The sequence below is a fragment of the Nasonia vitripennis genome, chromosome 5, assembly GCF_009193385.2.
Source record: "Nasonia vitripennis strain AsymCx chromosome 5, Nvit_psr_1.1, whole genome shotgun sequence".
Lineage (NCBI taxonomy): Eukaryota > Metazoa > Arthropoda > Insecta > Hymenoptera > Pteromalidae > Nasonia > Nasonia vitripennis.
In genome coordinates this window covers 4,462,502-4,483,076 of record NC_045761.1, presented here as the reverse complement: position 1 = coordinate 4,483,076, position 20,575 = coordinate 4,462,502, and the positions used below count along the sequence as shown (strand labels likewise).

General features: G+C 47.8%; 1 protein-coding gene across 1 annotated transcript; it reads left to right on the top strand.

Annotated features, from left to right (window-relative positions):
* The first annotated feature begins 13,761 nt into the window (after positions 1 to 13,761).
* LOC100678527 (pro-resilin-like) lies at positions 13,762 to 20,288 on the top strand. Its single transcript, XM_003426988.4, has 4 exons — positions 13,762 to 13,776; positions 14,418 to 14,765; positions 17,759 to 18,065; positions 18,658 to 20,288. Exons 1-4 carry the CDS (start codon positions 13,762 to 13,764, stop codon positions 18,759 to 18,761), a joined length of 774 nt encoding a protein of 257 aa, XP_003427036.1. The 3' UTR covers positions 18,762 to 20,288.
* Positions 20,289 to 20,575: the final 287 nt, after the last annotated feature.

Here is a 20,575-nt window from a genome sequence, read left to right as displayed (position 1 = left end):
TTTAAAAAAAAGCTCCTAGAACGCTCACGCGACCAGGCGTTAAAAGTGCCCACCACACCGACGCCGATATAAGTGATACGTTCCAGGTGCGCTCGTTCTTCCGGTAGCCGCTATGTATCCAAATCATAGCTCTCGGGACGACTTTATGAAGGCTCTTAATGACGGAATCGCCCCGTTTGCCGGGCTAACTCACTGTAACGCTCTCTGCTTGCGCTCTTTCATTTACAACGATTTATGAATGAGCGCTATATATATGCGATACATTCGCTCTACGTAATACAAGCTTCTTCGTTCGCGGGAAGATTCACAATCTCGCAACGGCGATTAACGAAGGTATAAAAAAGAGATCAACGACTGCTAACGACTTCGAGACAGTCGTAAACGATGTAAAAAAGTGTGTAATAACAGGTCGTTAGCGCTTTGTACAGACGTAATCGGCCGTGTATCGGTAAAGGCTGCGTCGTCGCATCGACGATACATATGCTCCCGTTTGCTGCTAATCATCGCGCGGTAGCTGTCGATCGCGCAAGCTATATACATATCTATATATACTCAGTCACCGCAGTCAGTATATGTATACCTTTCGCTCGCCTCGTAAAAAGCGTGAGTACCAGCGCTCAGCGAGAGAAAGAGAAAAACAGAGAGAGAGAGAGAGAGAGAGAGAGAGAGAGAGAGAGAGAGAGAGAGAGAGAGAGAGAGAGAGGCAAGGCTGCCGCAGTAGGATGTTCCCTCTCTCACGCAAGCGCGAGCGCGATCAGCTGTTCTCAGTAGTGGGAGTAATAACTCTCGCGAGCGATACGCTCTGTGTACGGCTAAGGACCTCTCTCGAGATGCACCGCGTGGGAAAACACGCGAGCTGCCTTTTAAAACGCGCCGCAGTTGCAGTTGGCAAACTAATTACCGCTCGCGATATGAGAACTGCCCGGTCGAGTCAAAATTTGCGCACGTATTAAAGCCGACCAAAGAAAAATTTCATTTTCAAGGACCACACGCAGCCCGGCTTCCGATTATTAGCCAACGCGCGACTATACACACACACACAGGCGCGTAAATCAGCCCGGTGGAATCTAATCGAGCCGCGTTTTCAGCGGACAGCAGCTATCTCGGCGATGCCAGGGCGGAATCGCAACCACGGCCAAGATGCGCTTCCAGCAATGCCAAGCCCTCGTGTAGATCGGCGATTGGAATTCTCTTCGACATGCGTATAGCGCTCTCGAATTATTTCTCAGAGCGCGAATTCGTTAACGCGCGGCGGGAAGCCCGCGAACGCCGAATCCCGCGCGTGTAATTACTTAATAATTACGGCCCGCTCGCGCTATATTAATCCCGCGACCGAGAGGGGCTTAATTATAGAGGCCGATCTGGGCTGGACCGGTATGCGTTAAAAATGAGATATTAGCGCGCGCGCACGCGGACGTAGGTACAACGGGCTTTGGGAAAATCGGCCTTGCATTGTGGGGAGGTATTCTGTACGCTTGTTTGAGAATTGTAAGGGTGAAGCAGTATTTGCACTCTTTTTATTAGCTGAGGTTAATCAAATTTGTAAAAGCATGATTTTATTTCGGGCGCTTGTAATTCGTGTTCGATTAAGTGTAACGAGATATCGTGAATAATAAACGAACTTGTAATGTAATAACTTGACCTACATGCAGCAGATGAATTGCGTTATATTGTACAATGCAATACAAATGTAATGAAGTCATCGAAAATAGAAAAAAGCCGCGTATCGTGAAAAAACTACGAATGCAGTAGATAAAGTATACAGATAAAGATAAAACTCTGTACACGAGATCAGCGCGTGGATCGTTATCAACACCTCGTTTACAATAACAAAAAAATTCATCGCGGGAGGGTCCGCATTGTGCCGATAGCGTGAAGTCATCCGCGCGGCGTCACGATGAGGCAAGAGACTATGGTCTGAAAGCAAGAAAAAAGCGCCCAGGTGCGAATAAAAGAAGCTGGCGCAAATAAAGAAGTCGAACACCCAGCGAGCGAGAAAGAGAGACTATAGGAGAGAGAGAGAGAGAGAGAGAGAGGAGAGAGAGAAAGAAAACGAATATAGAAGAAGCCCTCGTGAAGTGGATCATCGCATCAGCAATTACGTCGTCATCCGCGCGCGCGTTCTCGACTTCCGAGCTTCGGTGCACTCGCTGGAAATAGACGAGTAGAACGACTGTACGGGAGAGAAAGAGACGAGGCAAATATACTACGGAGCGAGTAGAGCTTTTGTGCGGCCTTTAACAAAAGATGCCTCGTCGCGTGTATAGGTGTAGAGAGTGAGCTGCAGCGACGACGACGGCGGCGGCGGCGCACCTCGTAAAAGCCAGAAAAGAGGGAGAGAGAGAGAGAGAGAGAGAGAGAGAGAGAGAGAGAGAGAGAGAGAGAGAGGAAGAGGGGAGGCTTTAACTTGCTCAACATGAATGATCGAGCGCGAGAGCTAGCGCAGTATACACGTCCGATTCGTCGTCGTCGCGTCCATTGAAGGCAGATTAGCCACGTCCTTCTCGAGTATCTTTCGCATATAGATATATACCTTTCTCTCTATATACTTCAAAGCTGCGCTGCTGTTCTCCCTTTTTTCTCTTTCTCTCTCTTTCTCTTTCTCTTCTCACCGCCGTCCCTTTCATCCCCTTTACTTTTTACCACTAGTCATGCGCTGTCTATACCGAATATGTATACACGTCGAGTCGCGCGAGAGGGTGTATTACATAGCTTTTCTTCCTTTGGCCACGTCCATCTCCCGACCGGTAGATTAAAATATTTTGAAAAGCCGCCTCTCTTTCTTTTCCGTCGCTGAAGGAGAAGCTCGCGCGCCTCATTTTTCGCCTTGTGTCTTTGCGGCTTCTTTCTTATTTCGCGACTATACCGCGTGTTATATACAAGATGCCGCCGAGCAGACGGACTATATTTCAATGCTTTCTTTTTCATTGGAAATTACTAGGAAATCGGAAAGAGTTTCTCCCGGCGAGTAATGAGTACACTTCACGTTATATACACAAGGACGACTTCTGAAATCAACAGCGGCAGCTCCATCCTCCAATTTCACAAGTGTAGAGCACGTATTGCCAAACACACGACGCGATATCAATTTACACCGCTGCAAATAAAAAGCCAGAAGCAGTATAAGAAAAAGATAAAAAAAAACAATGCGCGCAATACGTCCCATCTACTTCCAAGCAGACCATCCACAGCGAGATTTCGCTGGCTCGCGCGCGCATCATCCGTATACACGCGCCGATGATCGATCGATTTCGCGCAACAACAAATTGAACGTTTGGCCGCTGCACTTTGTTAGCGCGCCGCGAGCTCTCCCTCCTGCCAGGGAATAACGCTCGGCAAATGGTCTCACGTCGTCGAGTCTCGTAATGCAAGCCTTGCGTCATAATATCTCCGCTGGCGCGCGAGTATAAGAGAGAAACGCATTCATACCACCGCTGCGCCGTCGAAAATGATTTGCGCGCCCGGCGTGCGGCTCATCGCTTTTATGGGAATTTCGCGAGACTGCGTCCTTTTTCTGACACGGTTATTTCGATTTTTCTCTCCTTCGCGCGGGCACCGTTTGCGCAAGCGAGAGGCGCTGTGTGATATGCCGACTTCCGCCTCTTACGCGGCAAAGCGGGAATTTCGAAAAATTGCCTCGCGATACCGCGTTGATTTGAAAAAAAGTAATACGACGACGTTATTCCTCGTTCAATGCAGCCTATGTAAAAATAATGGTAAAAGAGATATTTCACTTTGACGGATTCGGCGGGAATAACGAGAAGCTTTGAAAAGCTCTGCGCGTTCAATTTTCTCTCCCGCGAGACACGCGATACCCATGCGCGAAGATAATATGTTGCAAAACCGACAGCATCGAAAACTTGTTGTCCCGTCAAATCAAAAGGCTACAGATTGCAGGGGTGAAAAAAAAGCTTTTAATCCACGCGCGTTCTCCCGTCGCTGAATATCAGAGCTTTTGAAAAACCGTGGATTTTCGCGGAACGTCCTCTAAAAAACGCATCTCCGACTTTTTATTACTCGAAATACTCGTGCGGTGCGAAATCCACCAGTCTAAATTCAAGTACGCGTACACATGAGCGTCTTTCGGTGTACGTGACGCGAATCAGCCTGGCGCGCGTTCTGCAGTGAACATTAGTGTACCAATGGCAAGGCAAATAGTTGTAGCCGCGCAGCGCGTGTAACTGAACGGATATGGAACATGTTTCCCGCGCAGGCAGTTCAACGGTTAAAGTCGCTCGAGCCGTGCTATGTACGTTCGAATGAAGAAACAAGCGTGTACACGTGCTTTCATACGCAGCTCTACACGTGTTTTCCGCACACCGCCGATTACGCTTCGTACGCATTATTTACCTTTATTTTCCACATAACGTGTGTACACAGAGGGGAAAAGTATCGGAGAGAAGTGTAAACGACATTTTTTTTTATTTTCCTGGAAAAACATATATTATCAGTAACGCGCGTACACTTGCGTTATACTAATGAAGCTTTCCCTGTGCTTTATAGCTTTGTGCATAATCCACGTGTGTGGCGTGGTTTTATAATACTAGAGCCGTCGAGCTGCGCAGCGACAACGAGTTCAACGATCCGTATTACGGCATGCGGTAACGAGAGGAACGCGCGTCGCGCTGATGCTGATATCCGGCTAGTGTATATAGTCACTCTCACGTGGTCTCTCGGCTTTATGGAGCGGAGATAGCGGACAATCAAGATCGTTAAAATATTTAACCGAATCATTCATTTATTAGGAAAATTGTGAAATCCCAGAGTTATTATTCCGATCGTTAATAATGCACGCGTTATAGCTAGGGAGTCATTATAGCCTTCGTTTCAATGGCTCAAAGCGAGAGAGAATAGCATTTTCTGTTTTGCCTAACGTTCACTCTCTCTCTCTCTCTCTCTCTCTCTCTCTCTCTCTCTCTCTCTCTCTCTCTCTCTCGCTCTCTCTCTCGCCTGTATTAACAATGAGGCAACGTTTAGCTGTCAGAATCGGTTTTGTGCGAAATTCATGCCGACGTCGCAAATGAAGCTATTTCGGTCGCTCAAGTACAAAGCTCGACGCGCGTCATGACTCGTCACTCGTTATAATCACGCGGAATGCGTCGCCTCATTCCCTATCTCGTGCCATTATGCGCAAAATCGAACAAAAAAAAAACTCCCCTTTCGCATAACATACGCGCGTAATCTCCATGAATTCCAAGAGCGAAAGACAAAGCCCTAGCACTCTGAAAACCCAGTGCCGGAGAAAAATCGATGCCGGACTCTTTTTACGACGAAATCATTAAGCCAGCACCGACACACACACACACACACACACACACACACACACACTCGCGCAGCCTCCGCTCCGTGATTTACAACGTTTACAAAAGCAGCCAAGCGCGCTAGCGCGAAATTAGCATAAGCGTGTAAATCAAAAAGGTCGCAAAATGCACGTACCTACTTATAAAAGCGTCGGAGGAGGCTGGGATGGAAAGCGCGAGTGGCCGAAGAAAAGGAAGAAGCGCAAGCGAGTGGATCTGGAGCAAAGTCGTAAAGCGGCTCGCGCTCGCACGCGGTTATCCAAAGAAATATGCGCGACGACGACTCGGTCGCGGCATTTTTGTTTACTGCATCGGTAATATAAGCCGGACTGCTATACACACGGGCAGGATCGTGAAACAATTTTCCCCGCGGTGTATTATATTCTCTGAGAGTAGAATCTCGGGGAGAGGCGCGAGCGCAGGGTGAGAAAGTTTATATTTCGCTGGTTCTTCGGAAGCTCGTTTGCACCGTGCTGGGACCGAGGCGTTTTTACGGCGACGCGTGCGCGGCTCTTTATGGCGGGATTATTCGCGGGTGAAAAATCGTGCTATTCTTTTTTTTTTTTTTGAAAAATCATCGAAGCTTTATCGACGCGTTTTTTTCTTTTTGTCAGAAGGATTCATCATTTCGCGTTTGTGTATACGCGCGGGATATTTACCCGCGCTTTTATATCCCGAGTTTTACCTCCGATAATACCGCGCAAAAAGGAGAGACATCGACGAGGAATAAATTTAATACGCGCTGCCGGTATGAAAGCTTCGCTGCGAATAACAAATAAATCCAGCGTATATCAATTTCCAGACATATTAGTCTCGTAAAACTCGTCTCATCTCCTTCCCCGCGGGCGTCACCATTCTTCGAACTCTGCGCGTATTATATTCGTTTACTTGCCAATATAAGCGAGTGGCTTCCTCCCGCCGAATTTATATTGTGCCTAGCCGCGAATCGCGTCGTAAAGATATTGCACCGACTCCCTTGGAAATTCCCTTGATATTCTTCAATCTCTCGCGCAGATGACCTCGGGACGTCGATGCGCGCAACCGGACGTAAAAGTACAAGTGCCGCTGCGCAATAAGTCGGAAAGTAGGCTAACCTCCGAAGGGAAAGAGGGAGATGAGGGAAAAGGGTGTGGGATTTTTCTTATACTTCGGGCGGAAGGAAATTCCATTTTTATTATTCGAGCGCCCGCGGCGATAAACAGTGCAATCGTAGTCATATTCCGCGCGCGGCCGTGGGGAGGAGGGAGATATAAAGCGTCTGCCGAGAGTCAAACGGCGGAAATCGCGGGAGCTTTAAGGCGATGGAGGAGAATCCTCATGAATTTCTTTCGACGCTGCGGCGATGGCGTCCCTCGTACCAATGAGGACGGTGTGGATCGTTCCGCGCTGAAATATCCGACGATTTCATTTCTGATGCCGTGGCGCGCGGAAGTTTTCGAGACAGTTTTGTTACGCGGAAGCTTCCGCTTTTTGCATTTTATTCGGGTTTGTTGTCAATCTTCTTATTTTTCTAATTTTAGATGGATTACCGGAGAAATCGTGATGCTCGAGTTTGAGCCGAGAATAATGGTTTTATGATTCGAGCCAATTTTGGATTTGAATTATTCGAAGCATTTTCTCGTCCTTTGAAGAAATAATTGGAATCCGTGTCGCGCTACGGTTGCATAATCCAATATATCGACATTAGGTTCGATTTAAAATAACGATGCCTTTAACAAAATGGGATTAAAAATGCGATTGCTTTATCTCTGGTATCTCGATATAATTATTATTGGAAAAAGTTGCCTCTGATTTGACGTTGTATAATTTTCAGTTATTTCATTGGATTAATAGTCGCCGGATTATTGATGCAAGTCTTCTTTGACGCCTGTTAATTATTAACATCTGACAAACTATGTCTTCTGTACGACATTTCCCAAATAAATTTGATGATTGTCATAGTAGAGTGTGTTTTTTAAATAATTCAAGATGCTCCAAAATCAAACTGAATTTTTCTTCGTCTGACATCTTCTATTATTTTCACCTAGAAATAGCGCGTTTTACATTCATATTACATCACACGGCAGCTGGCAAAGCTGGGCTTTTGACGCGGAGGGCATACCAACAGTTGCAGCAGCAAGTAGGCAATATTCTATAACGGCAATTAGATTGCATTCGTGGCGCTGTAGCTGCTTACAGAATTTAAATGCACACACTGATACTTTGCTTTGTGGCTCGGCCTCTCGTACTCCCGCCCTTTTGCTTTCACAGATGCTGCTGTGCGCGGGAGATGTATGCGCACGCAGTCTTCGTCCGATGTTAATGCACCGTGTTGCGATTGGTAAATGAATAAACCATCATCATTATCGGACCAGTCGTCGTATCGGGTAACGTTGCACATGCGCGATCGAATAGAGCGAGTATAGTTTGTTGCGCTGGAAATGGCGTTAATCCGTTGTTTCAAAATTGTACGATTAAATAAATATTCAGATCCTCCACATTTTCGTACCTTCTTCAAAGTCCCAACGCCATCCATTGCAATAGTCGCAAGCGACCTCGTGATACACTTTCCTCTTTCCCCATAGGAAAAACGCAGCGAAGCGCGACGTTATACCGAGGCGAGAATTTCTGATTCGACTCCCTCCGCCGTTAAACCATCACAGTCGCCCCCTCATGGAGGACGGGCGCAAACGAATATATCGATCGACGCTCGCGATATTCCAATTCTCTACCCAGACTGAGTGAGAGAGGGAGAGAGAACGTCGTGTGCGCAGCGGTGAACACTTTACGGGCGACGGCTATATACATACACGCGAGCCAAATCCCTTGCCAATTATCCAGGGACTTTCACTAATGAACTGTGGAGCAGAGCTAATTGTAATTAGCCGGCGGGCGCGCGTGCACCGACTGACGCTCGAGAACTCTGCGCGCGGCAGGCCGTTTTTTAATTTTAAAATGCCCGCCGCCGGTCGAGAAAAATCAATCGGGAGCACGTGCGCACCAGCTCTCTGGTTTAGCACGACGATCGACGGGACTTCGAGTTGGAAGTGTCAGACTGGAAAATTTCCTGCCGAAAGGTGAATCGGTTAATACCGAAAACTACTCGAAGCTTTAAACGAGTGTCCATCAAAACAGAAGCGGCTTTCGTTCAGCGTATCGCCAAGGAAGGATCGAAGCCAGGCGATAGAGGGAGAGAAAAAAATACGTCCAGCCGTAAACGCGAGCCTTAACGAGCCGTAGCGGCGATTCGATCGCTCGTTTCGAGCTTCGAACGAAGGTCAACCCATTTGCACCTCCCCGCATGCGTGTGTGCACAAAAAAAACGGCAGGCAGCTTGCTTTACGACAGGCTAAAATGCGGGCGAGCCCGCGTCGGCGAAACGAAAAAGGGAGGAATAAAAAATTGGGCGGCGCCGGCCGTGATACCCGATTGACGAATGTCGTGCCAGCAGCGCCGAGCGGAAGGAAGCTGTAAAGTGGGCCAAACGATCGTAAAGCTACGGGTGCGTGTCCCGCCGAGACTCTCGGCTATACAGGCGTGTTGAATTTTTTTTCGCGTACCCGTTGTGCCGGGGCTAGATCGAGTGTAATAATAATAACAATAATAATAATACTGGCGAGCAACTTATCTTTGGAAATATTTCTGGTGAAAATCTGATTTATTCTTTCCGTTCGACGCTTGAAGTACCAAGAAAGTCGTAGCAATCTCGAAAACGCCTTTTCAATATAGCCCCGACGTTTGCCGAGTTTCAAGAACTGTAATACCGCTGAGTAAATTACGTCCCCGTATACGCGCGTGTACTGAAAGCTCTGAGGCGCGCGAGAGTCGTAAAAAAAAATTGCTCGCCATTAAACTTCTCGCTTATAAATATTTGAGCTTTATTCTGCCGCGGACGCGACGTTGTTCTTCTCTCCGAGACTTTTAAATCGATTTCTGGCTATTAAAAGTATGAAAAATAAAACGACGAGAAAAAGAGCGACACAGTAGCGAGGAAATTGCTGCGCAGCCCCGGCGAAGAAAGAAAAGCTTCGCCGGAACGTCGATCGAACAAGATACGAGACAGTGGTATACGCTTCCTCGAATATCTGAAAACATAAATAGCATAATGGAAAAAAATAGAAGTAGAGCGTGTTTTTTTTACAACGTTTCGTGTATCAATCACAATATCGTTCTCCTCCGACACAATCCCGTTATGGTTAAAGCCGAAGCAGCGGGAAAATACTTTCCCGCAGCTCGAGGTATCACGGTCCACCTTACATGCGCGGGATCCCGCGGCAGCGTACAGCCTGTACAAGCAATCGTTGTTTTCCCACTGGATTATTCTAATGAAGCGCCCGTCGCCCCGAAATTCATATCACGGGCTATTACCTCACTGCGTAATCTCACCTCCGTACTACACCTTGCCAAGGCTCGATCGTCGCTCTTTTTCCCGTGCGCTCATGTACTCACGCCGTGAAGTGGAACGCACGGCTGTTATAGAAATGTTCAAAGAGCGACGCGTGCCGGAATTTCGCGCGAGGTGCGATAAATCGAAAATAAAGATGTCAACGCCAAGAGCTTTATTGCCCGTGCTAGGCGTTATAGAGAGCTTACACGCGTGGCGGCTTTTAGGGCCGAGCACGAGTCCGATGAGAATCTAAAAATTCACATAATTTTAGCATTTCATTTGCAGCCGCTTTACGCTGTTTACAACAACGCGGACAAAAAGTGACCCGTGAACACTGAATAATGCAGCTCCTCGAGCTGCATACATGACTGTCAAAGAGGACGTTTCGTTATTCTGAATAAGCTCCGTCGGCTTCGCCCCCTTCCGACAGCGATGCTTTGACACGAGCTGCCGCGGCTAATATTATCCGGTTTTAGAAGTTTTTTCATTAGTTATTTATCAATTTTCAAATCTCCCGCGTAAAGGCTTATGAGTTTGCAAAAAAACATACGTATAATACCCGAGAGCTGATGACGATACGGTTGCTTCGTTGACTCTTCATTGTTTAACCTTATTACGCGGTCGTCGTTCGCGCGGAGAAAGCGAAAGTCGCATCTTTACTTACCGCTTGAATCTAATAGAGGATGAAAGTGTGTAATGCGGTTAGGCCTGTGTTTATACACTCGTCGGCCAGGTTAATTCGCTAACTTGCTGCTCTTGGCTTGTAGGTATATTAAAGAAACTTCCGCAAGGAGTGAGCTCGATAAATTTTCATCGGCAAACTTTACGCGATGTACATCGCGTTATATTATGTGCAAAGCTGAACCGTCGACGGAGAGTCGATATTCACGATCGATTTTTGAAATTATAATTCTGCGGAAACTGCACAATATGGAATACGGAGATCAAAGCGGGAAAGTGTGAGGTATAAGCAGTTTCACCGCAGAATTTCGTATCCGTCAAATTGTAAAATCAACGCAATTCCCGTAATTGCATATTACGGCGACTTCTCGGTTCTCACCGCCATTCATTTGCAGGTTCGACTCCATCACACACGATGTTATCCTGCGGTGATATCAACACGGCTCATTCAAAGGAACAGGCACGAGGGGGTCATCGATACCTGTAGTATAATATAATCGGCTTCGCAGCACTCGTGCATGGATCAGACCATTAAGCGATTTAGTGTAAAAGTATCACGCTGCACGCTTGCGGATCGATGAATATATTAAAAAGCAATACCCGCTCGTTTTTCCCGGGAGTAGCCGCGCTTACTTTTTTTACGGCCTACTCGCGCGCGCGAATTCCGTGTACGCGATAAACGAAAAATGAGCTTTAGAGCGAGAGGTAAGTAAATTAAGTCGGCTTTATTATCTTCGAAGAATCGACTTCGCGAGCGCGCTTACAGCGTCACGTAGAGTATACGTGTGTGCGTATAAATTTTACGGCGTTATCGACTCTATAAGTGTTATCTGCACTGAAACAGCCGCCGCAACTTTCTGTGAACGGCTCACTCGTGGCACTAAGTCTCGGCCGAATCGAGAGGCTGGTATGCAGCCTCGACGAGGAAAGAAGAGATTTGGGATGAAAATCGACTTACGCAAGCGATGCGGGGGAGTAGAGGCGGCGGTAAAAAAATCCTCTCCAGTCGAGGAAGTCGATCGCAGTAGTGCATCATCGCGCTTACACGCGAACGCGACTATTAGCCGAGAGACGTTGCTCAAGAGTCATACACACACGAGAGATGATCCATCGCGGAGCAACACACATCTTGTTGCGTAAGATATTTCCTGACAGGCTAGCGATCGCGGAGAAGTTGAACATTTTCCCGATATCAACACAGCTTTATTGTCGCGCGTCACTCGTCCTGAAAATTTACACGGCGCGCTGATAATAAATGACACGCCGAGGAAGTTCCGCCGGCTGGATAAATGAAGTTTCTTTTCAACTTTCCCGGAACTTTCAACTTCCTCTTATATATTCTATTTTTCACTCCGACCCAACAATGCACCCGCTGCTATATTTAATTAATGCCGATACACGAAACGGACTGCGAAGCGGCGGAGAGAAAAATATAGCAAGTGGAAACAGCCGAGCACGGCAAGACACACGCGGCAATCCAATATAAGAACGACTCTCCATCAATCTTCGAGCGGCTCTCTCTTTTTTCCCTCACACACACACACACACACGTAATACGTTAAGAGAGGAACACGGGGCGCGCATTTATCGGCCGAGCTACTCTTCGTCATAAATATTCATCCCCCATCGGGGCGAATCAGCTTTTTCGACCCCCTACTCGCAGGTGCGATATAGCCTTACTACTACACACAGCTCGGGCAAACAAGCCTCGCATACCAGCACACACACACACACACACACAGGAGCACGGAGTGAGAGAGAGAGAGAGAGAGAGAGAGAGAGAGAGAGAGAGTATAGCGCGGGGCACTAAATACAATTGCCCCGTGCAATGCGGCGTTACACGCGCGGGCATAAACTCGATGTCGGAGGCCCTTTCGCTCTCGTAAACGCTGCAGCGTGCGTGCCCATGCATAATTGGCGGCGGAGAGTCTAGGACGTTATGCAGCGCGTAAATATGCGCGACGATCTTTCGCGCGCGCCGGGGAGCTTGGTTCTATACGGCCGTGTATCGGTGTGTATGGAAAATACAGATATTCATATACGCTGCCCCCGCGCGCAAATAATGCATAAATAATAAGCGAACGACGAATACAAGCGTGCTAGATATCCTGTTTGCGCATATATTTTACCTGACTTTTCGAGCCGCCGCACAGAGATCGCGAGAATTTAATCGGCGCAATCGATAGGCTGTATACGCCGTTGCTCGGCATCACGTTCTTGAGCGCTATTATTTCCCGCGCGCGCTGCATTTTGGCGACCGACTAATGCGAAAAATATAGAGCTGTTATATATACGTCGCGGTCGCGGCCACGCGTTGACCGCCACCCCCGCAGGCGGATTATTCATACGCGTACGCTGCCGCGGATATATAAATTATGCATAAATAACGCGTGAATAATGCGAGGGAGCGTAACGAGAGCGACAGAGGGAGAGAGAGAGAGAGAGAGAGAGAGAGAGAGAGAGAGAGAGAGAGAGAGAATCATGAGCGATGATTCGATTCTGCCGTTAAATGACCATCCGTCGACTGGATAATACAGTTCGCGCATCTGTTTATTTCGCAAGATCGTTTTTATCAATTACATCAACCGCCGCGAATAATTTATCATCGAGCCATCCGTAATACCCTCGCGCACGCATGATCCGGCTCTAATTGTTATTTATCGTCGACGTAACTTACGTCGAACCAATTTGCGCTGCAAGGTGCCAATCAGTTATATAGGCGCGAATATCGACGTCGCTGAGTGAAGGGATAGCTCGATACACCACTGCGCATGAAGATGCCTCGCACGCCGTGAGAGTTACGTGCTGGCAATCATCTCTCTCTCTCTCTCTCTCTCTCTCTCTCTCTCTCTCTCTCTCTCTCTCTCTCTCTCTCTCTCTCTCTCAATGAAGAGGATTCACTTTCCTGGCAAATGGATGCATAAGGAGGGGGGACGAGCGGCCACGTGTGCCTTCTGCGGACGAAAGTCAAATGCTGATGATTATTTATTAGCCGAGCGTGCGCAGACGTATGCCGTAACTGGCGATTTACTTATGCGTTTCGCAGGTGTTTTTTCGATGCTCTCGAGCTTTATTACTTGTTTGCGCAGAGCTGCGAACGAGTGATCTCTATAGAAAGGGAAACAGGACGTAAAGAACGTTTTCCAAGTTCTTTCCGAGAAAAATGATGGGATCGACTGGCGCCCCCCCCCCCCCCAGTCGGTCTCTCTTTCTCACTCTCTTGATCGGCGAAAACTCGATTTCAAAGTCCGCCTTCCCCCTTTGGTCTCGTCGCCTTGCTCTCGCACGTAGTAGGGGCTTCGTCCCGACGTAATAAACTGTAACGCAAAGAATCACGCTATATAAGCTTCAATGGGGAATCGTCCTCTCAGTTCTCGCCTGGACTCCCTTCGCTATAGACTCTCAGGCCACACTATGAACCGCCTTCAGGTGAGGGAAGAAATTGGACACATCGGAGACGTCGTCGTGTGCATTAATCGCTTGTGTCCTCGGACTTTTTTTATTTCGAGAAAAGACAGTTCTACGTAGCTTCGGTTCGTGGATTTATGCATTGAGACAGTGAAGTGCTTTAATACGCTCGAATCAAACTTCTGAGATTATACGCGGTAACTTCGTGCGGCATTGATTTACATGCAAATTCATTTGCGCGAAGCTTTCGATCAAAGAGAGTTACCGACTCGAATGTTTTACAAGCAGACTCCGCTTAACTCGCTTGTATTAGACCAACCGTTTACCTTCGCGGAAGCTTTACGGTTTGTTTTTCAATATATGCATAAAAAGCTCCCGAGCGTACTTCCAGTCGTCCAAATGCAAATTTAAATAAAAAATTTCATATCCGATCGAAAGTGCGCGTAGCTGCAGCGTCGGCCGTATCCGCGAAATATAAAAAAATTAATTCTCGTTTGTAAAGGAATGAACGGGTCGCTCGGCGCTAAAATCACGCATACGTGCATAACGGAAAATTTATAAGTAAACGCTATGTCGTGCCAACAAGAGCTTGATCGCCGAGCAAACACTCCGGTATATAGTGCGTATGAAAAAACAAACAACAAAGCTTTTCTCTATCGCAGTTCGCGCTCCTGATTGGGCTCTGCAGTGCCGCCAGCGGTGGGCTGTTGCCGGGTGACGGCTATCAGTACGACCGGCCAGCTTTCGGAGCCGCTGATTTCGGCCAGCGCAACAACGCTCTCGGTAGGTTACCCACTGCTGGAGCTGGACGAGGAGCCGACGGTTTTGGCGGTGGATTCAATTCCCGACAGCCCGCTGGCTTTGGATTCCCCGCGGGATATCAGGGGAATCAGGGTTACCAGGGCTATCAGGGCAACGCCGGATACCAAGGATTCCAAGGCAACAATCAGGGATTCCGAGGAGACAACGACGCTGGTTACCGGAGCTTCGACGCGGGCGATAACGGAAGGGTGAGTTTGAAAACACTTATCGATTGCATAACGAAGGTTAGATGAGAAATTTCGTGGCTCGAGAAATTTAGTTAACGGTTCACGGAACTATTCACTCGGTAAAAAGCCAGTCTGCGCCGGGGCATTTTCAAGAGGGAAATAAAGCGCTCTCTTAGCGTAAATTAATTAGATCGTTGTCTCCTCTTATTGCCCCCTTTTAGTTATTATGGTACGTAAATTTATGAGCAAACTCTATCAACGATTTACTCTGCTAGTTAGAGCGCCGTAAACTTGCCGTGAATATATAACTCGTCGTTACATCCAAAGGCCAATATTTATACACCGGCTCGCCTATAATGGCCCTTTTTGATTTTCGATTAAAAAAAATGCAGCAGGCAACAACGTTAGCATCGACCCGAAGCAAATAATCTACTAGATACAGCAGTATTAGTGTATAGAGGCGGCGATCAAGTCTCCCTCGCAGCCTTATGACCAAGCAGGCGTTTACGTATTCGGCGCGTGTGTGAGGAGGGCTCGAAAGGGCTGGTGTAATTGCATACTCGCTAAAGATTAACAACTTCCGCGTCCGTTCCAGGCGGTGCCGCCTCCTTTTTACGAGTCAGCCCCCCCCCCTTGCTTGCTCTTTTTGGCGCCCGCCCCGACAAATTATTCCCTAAATGCCGGCCAAATGGATCCGATCCGATATCGCAAGCCTAGCTGTACGTGTGCGCGCGCGTGTGTGTGTGTGTGTTCGTATAACCATCGACCGCGAATGTAAGTGGGCCATTTTACAATAGTTTAATTAAACACAAAACATCGGCGAGTACACAGCGGTAAGATAAGAGGCTACCATATACGCGCATAGCGCTGGATACGTCAAAGCATCGTTGAATTCCGCTGCAGAGAGGGCCAATGCAGCGCGTTTCCGAGTCGAGTGCGGAAAACGCTTTGCGGCCGCACGGCTTCCGGGCACCTCAAAGGGATCGCGCGTTCTCGGCTTTTGAGTCGGCCGACTCCGCTCTCTTGATAATTTCAATGAAAAGCCTGTACGAGCTCTAGAGAGGGATATTCTTTTTTGATAGACCGACTCACTCGTTAGACGTATAGAGGAAGGGAGGGAGAGCCCAGATGCATCAGAGAGTATGCGGTTCGTGTGTGGGCCGGACTCGTGTGTAATGCCGAAAGTGAAGTGCTGCACGCGTAACTTTTCGAGTGCGCGCACATAGCGTTCCCGGGGATTAGTCGAACTGTAGTTTTATGCGAACGAGTAATTTTCTTCTTTTTCATTTTTTTTCCAGCCGAGCTCGCTTTTGCGGAGTGATTAAAATTTTGAATAAATCGGCTTTTGCTGCACCGACGCAGAGCGCGTGTTTCATAATTTCGCGATTGAAAAAAAAGAGAGGGACAAAAGCCGAATGAGAAGATGTCTATCCGAATAAAAAAATCCGCGCGGCTCAATGGTACCTCTATAAATCTCGCGCTAATCCGTGGATAAAGCCATCAGAGCGGCGCGCAAAATAGCCTTTCATCGGGGGCGCGGGCTCGTATCTTCCCGTGCCGCGCGCGAGACAAAAGTCCCCTAATGAAAAGTTCATTATTCCAGCGGCAAACAGCTATCGTTCTTCCCCTCTCGGCTGTTGCGCGCGTAGTATCCCCGCAAACGTTTGTATGCGCTCATACATATAGAAACGCGCGCGTACGGCGGCAATGTTTCGCGCTCTATTTAAGCGCGCGTGTTTTTCCCTCTCTTCTCCCTCCGCAGTGCAAAAAGTCCGCTGAAAATTGCGGTTCGACGGCACATCGCAGACTCAGACGCACAGAGAGAGAGAGAGAGAGAGAGAGAGAGAGAGAGAGAGAGAGAGGCAGCTCTCGGGTATAATAACGCATCGGTCGACACGCGCGCTGCAAGCGTCGCGTCAAATTAAACAGCCCCATTGAAATTTTCGCGACAAATGCGCGCGCTCGGCCCGCGGGTTATTGTCGAAGGTCTGATAGTGTCTTTTCTAATAAACGACGCGTCGGCCGCGCTGATGCAGATTATTCAAAATTAATTATTCGGCAGTGCGCTCGCACGCTCGCGCGCGCGCGGCTCTTATTGAAACTGGCGAAAGCTCTCGTGAATTTCGCAGCGGCGACTCTTTTTGATCAAGCGCCGCGCAAAAGGCTTGTTGGCGGGGATCATTGTTAAGAATTTCAATGGGGACGACCGCGCTGCGCTCTCTGATTACTTTTGGACATGATCTCGTCGAAACAAAATATCGAAAATCCTCGCGGCGTCGAGCTTAAAAGTAATTCAAATATATTCCGCTAACGCAAGCGCGGATGGATGATCAAAAGCGCTTCGATCGGCTCTGAGTCAGCTTGTGTAATATTCAGCCCGATGGAGGCGAAGTGAAGCGCTCGCTGTCGTATAGCTGCGCGATACTTTAAACTCTGCGCTTGTTTAAGCTCCGGTGCGTGTGTGTGGCGGCAAAGTAACGAAATCGTGAATATTCGATACGCCGGGCAAACAGAGGGCGAGAGAAGCGATTTCGGAAGCTCCGAGCTCAAAGAACTTTTTGCTGTCCTGCACTCGTGTCACTTCACTGTCGCGGACTATATATATTCCGTGAGAATTTTCATATTAATGTATGTATATCGGGATCGAAGGCTGAAAATAGATTTGAATAAATGAGCGAGCGGTTTTCGTTCCGAACGTTAAGTACAGCTGATTATTATCAATTTTAAACTACCACAGACGGCTTTGAATTACATGATAAAGCTTTTCAATCCGCTTTATTTCCCGTTTAAAAAATCATTTTCTCAGCTTCGAAAGTGCAAAGTTACAAATTTCGCACCTGCACCTCTGAAACATGCATCCGCATAGAATATAAATGCACGATCTATAATGGATCACACAGTGTGTCAGCTATTTCTTCCCTGTTCGTGGTCTTCCATGATGAAGCATTCGTTTACATATTTCAACGTGTCGGATGTGTCAATTAATCGCTCGGTAAACACGCGTCTGTCAACAGTCGGCGCCACGGCCGTACAGCTTCCAGTACGAGGTGCGAGACGCAGCCTCGGGCAACGACTACGGCCAGCAGGAGAGCGGCGACGCCGCAGGTGTGGTGCGCGGTGAGTACCGCGTTCTGCTGCCGGATTCCCGTACGCAGATAGTCCGCTACACGGCCGACGACGCCAACGGCTACGTCGCCGACGTCCGCTACGAGGGACAGGCGCAGTTTCCCAGGCCTGGATTTTTCGGAGCCGGAGGTGCCCCTGCTGGTGGGCCTGGATTCTTCGGCGGTACTGCCGGTGGTGGTGCAGGTGGATATCAAGGTTCGTTTTGATGTATACTATACTTTGTGCTCTCGTGATAAACAGGTCATCGTGTTATACGTCAGCTGAAACAGTGGCTATCTAAGTGATACATCAGCTGCCTCTTAATTATACTGTATAGCTTCGTTCAGCAGCGACTCTGATGTGTGAAAAGTATACCATCGCTCGATATCTCGTCGAGATCGCGATCAAAGCAGCGCCGAGATAATCCTATGCCCCTTCATCTCTCCCATATCTTAACAGAAAACGTTCCAGAGCTGCATCGAGAGACTCTTACTCCACATAGATTATCAAGTGCGGCTACGTGATCCTCTCACCTCATCTCCAGCCGCACCCTTTTCCATACACAAATACGTATATCTCGGCTCACCCAATTTTCCCAATTCCGTAATTATACGAAAAGCCTCGTTGCAAATTCAGCATTGTATACACATCAGCCTCCGTAATAGCAAGTCGCACAGTATAGCCGCGTGACGCTTGGAGGATCGGAGCCGAAAGCGTTTAGAGTGCACACGACGACGGAGGCTCCGAGAGGCGAAAGACGGCGCGACAGATCATGCATATAAATGAGAATCGGCGTCTCTGTCGACAGGTAGGGGAAACGTCGCCGGCTACAACGGAGCAACGGACGGATTCGGCGGCGGCGGAGCCAGTAATCAATACCTGCCTCCCAGCGCGGGCTCTTACGGCAAGTGATCGACTCTCTCACGAGGGGCTATAGCAGCAGCAGCACCGAGCCCGCACTCGACACTTATTACTTGGGCGACAGACGGCATAGTCGGACCGGCAACACTTGACTCCGATGCGGAAGTCTCGCGGATAGACGACAGCGCTAGCCGTGGAAACTCCCAGGACGATGTACCAACACGCGCGCGCGCGAGCGACACGTACAATATGAATGCTCGCTGATGTATGGGTGACTTTACTTCTTGTTCGATAAATTTTTCTTGTAAAAAGAGAACAACGTATAGTGCACGGAAACGCCCATATGTACACCGCTCATACACAGGCGTACGCGAGCGCGCACGCGATTGATACAGATGGACACATACAGGCTTTTTCGCCCCGAGGCCGAGAGTCGTTTTCTCGAGAGCTCGATATATATATATAGCGGCTATACGAGTCGAGCTTTTCTTTTGCAGGAAATCGGCCACTCGAGTACCCAGAGGGGGAGGCTTCTTCTTATTCTTCGCCTTCGCCTCCTCTTTCTTCTTCTTCTTCTTCTTCTCCTCCTGTATCCCCCCAGCTCGCGCTCTCCCTCTTTTCTTCTTCCCTCTCGTGTCTTGTTTTATTTTTTCTTCTTATAGTCTGCGGTGGACGCACTTTAGCGACGCGATTGCGTAAGAAGGAAAAATACGTCTCCCCGCAAGCCTCTGTAAAAAGGAAAAATAATTATTTTCGCTCGAGTAAACCGAACGCGCGCGCGGGCGCAGCAGTATAGCAGCGATTTTGTCATTTTAAGCGTGAGTGAATAACGACACAATTGGCTACGATTCGGTGTAATTTTTCTTTTCTTTTTTTTTCGCTTCGCTTTTTTCTCTAGTTGTCTCTCCTCCCGCTACTGTGATAGTTTTCAGTGGTTTCGCTATCATTTGCGCTTGATTCGACGTTTTGCGAAACGACTGTATAGCAAATCGTCGATAAATTTTAAAAAAACGTGAAACTTGTACAGTTTATCTACTGTTATATTCTGCAGCGATCAGTATTTCACATATTATTGTCTGGTATATTCAAATCCGGCGCGTGAATCGACGAATTTAAACACGAAATATGCCGTCTACTATTAAAAATAAAATATTCGCTTTTATAACATTCATTCATTTTACGTATTTCGCGAGTTTCGCTAAATTGTGGCCAAGTTTTCCATCGCTGGTATGATAAATTTCACGATGATTTGAAATATCGGGTATCATTCTTTCAAACCAAGCCGAAGCTTTTGCTCAACACAAAATCTAAAATAGCTTTCCAAAAAATTATGAATAAAGTGAAAATTGCTTGTATCAAATGTTAACAATACCCTTACACGCATGTATACTATTACCTTTAATGAACAATATGGATGCATTGTAAAACACGAAAAAAAAATGTAAAAAACGATTGTATTGCTTAGCGTTGCAATTGTATACCTCGCTTTTCCCTCGCATATCGTAATGTAAAGAAAAACCAGCATAAACGTCCATACTCCAATAAAAATACGTGTGCACAGCAGCAAAGGTATTCTTCAAAAAACATAACCATCCACACCTTGCTGCAAACGAGCACTTCCTGACACATTTACAGCTCCGTATACACAGATAATTGTTTTCAACTCGCGTCGAGCCCGTTAAACGCGTATCGCTTTGTGTCTTATTCCGCCTGCAGCAGCAGCGTCTCAAAACTGAAAACAGCCGCGAGAGGCTTGTTTTCGCCCCCGCCGACGAACAATAAATTCAAAAAACCCGCTCTCTCGTCAAAAAGCTCGCCTTCCGTGACAACGCGCGTTTCGGCGCTACAAACACCTTTGCCAGCAT

What these genes read in the sequence shown, in the direction of transcription:
- LOC100678527 (XM_003426988.4), top strand. An exon ending in ACGCGGGCGATAACGGAAGG is followed by an intron (nt 14,766 to 17,758) that starts GTGAGTTTGAAA and finishes GTCTGTCAACAG; the next exon opens with TCGGCGCCACGGCCGTACAG. An exon ending in TGGTGCAGGTGGATATCAAG is followed by an intron (nt 18,066 to 18,657) that starts GTTCGTTTTGAT and finishes CTCTGTCGACAG; the next exon opens with GTAGGGGAAACGTCGCCGGC.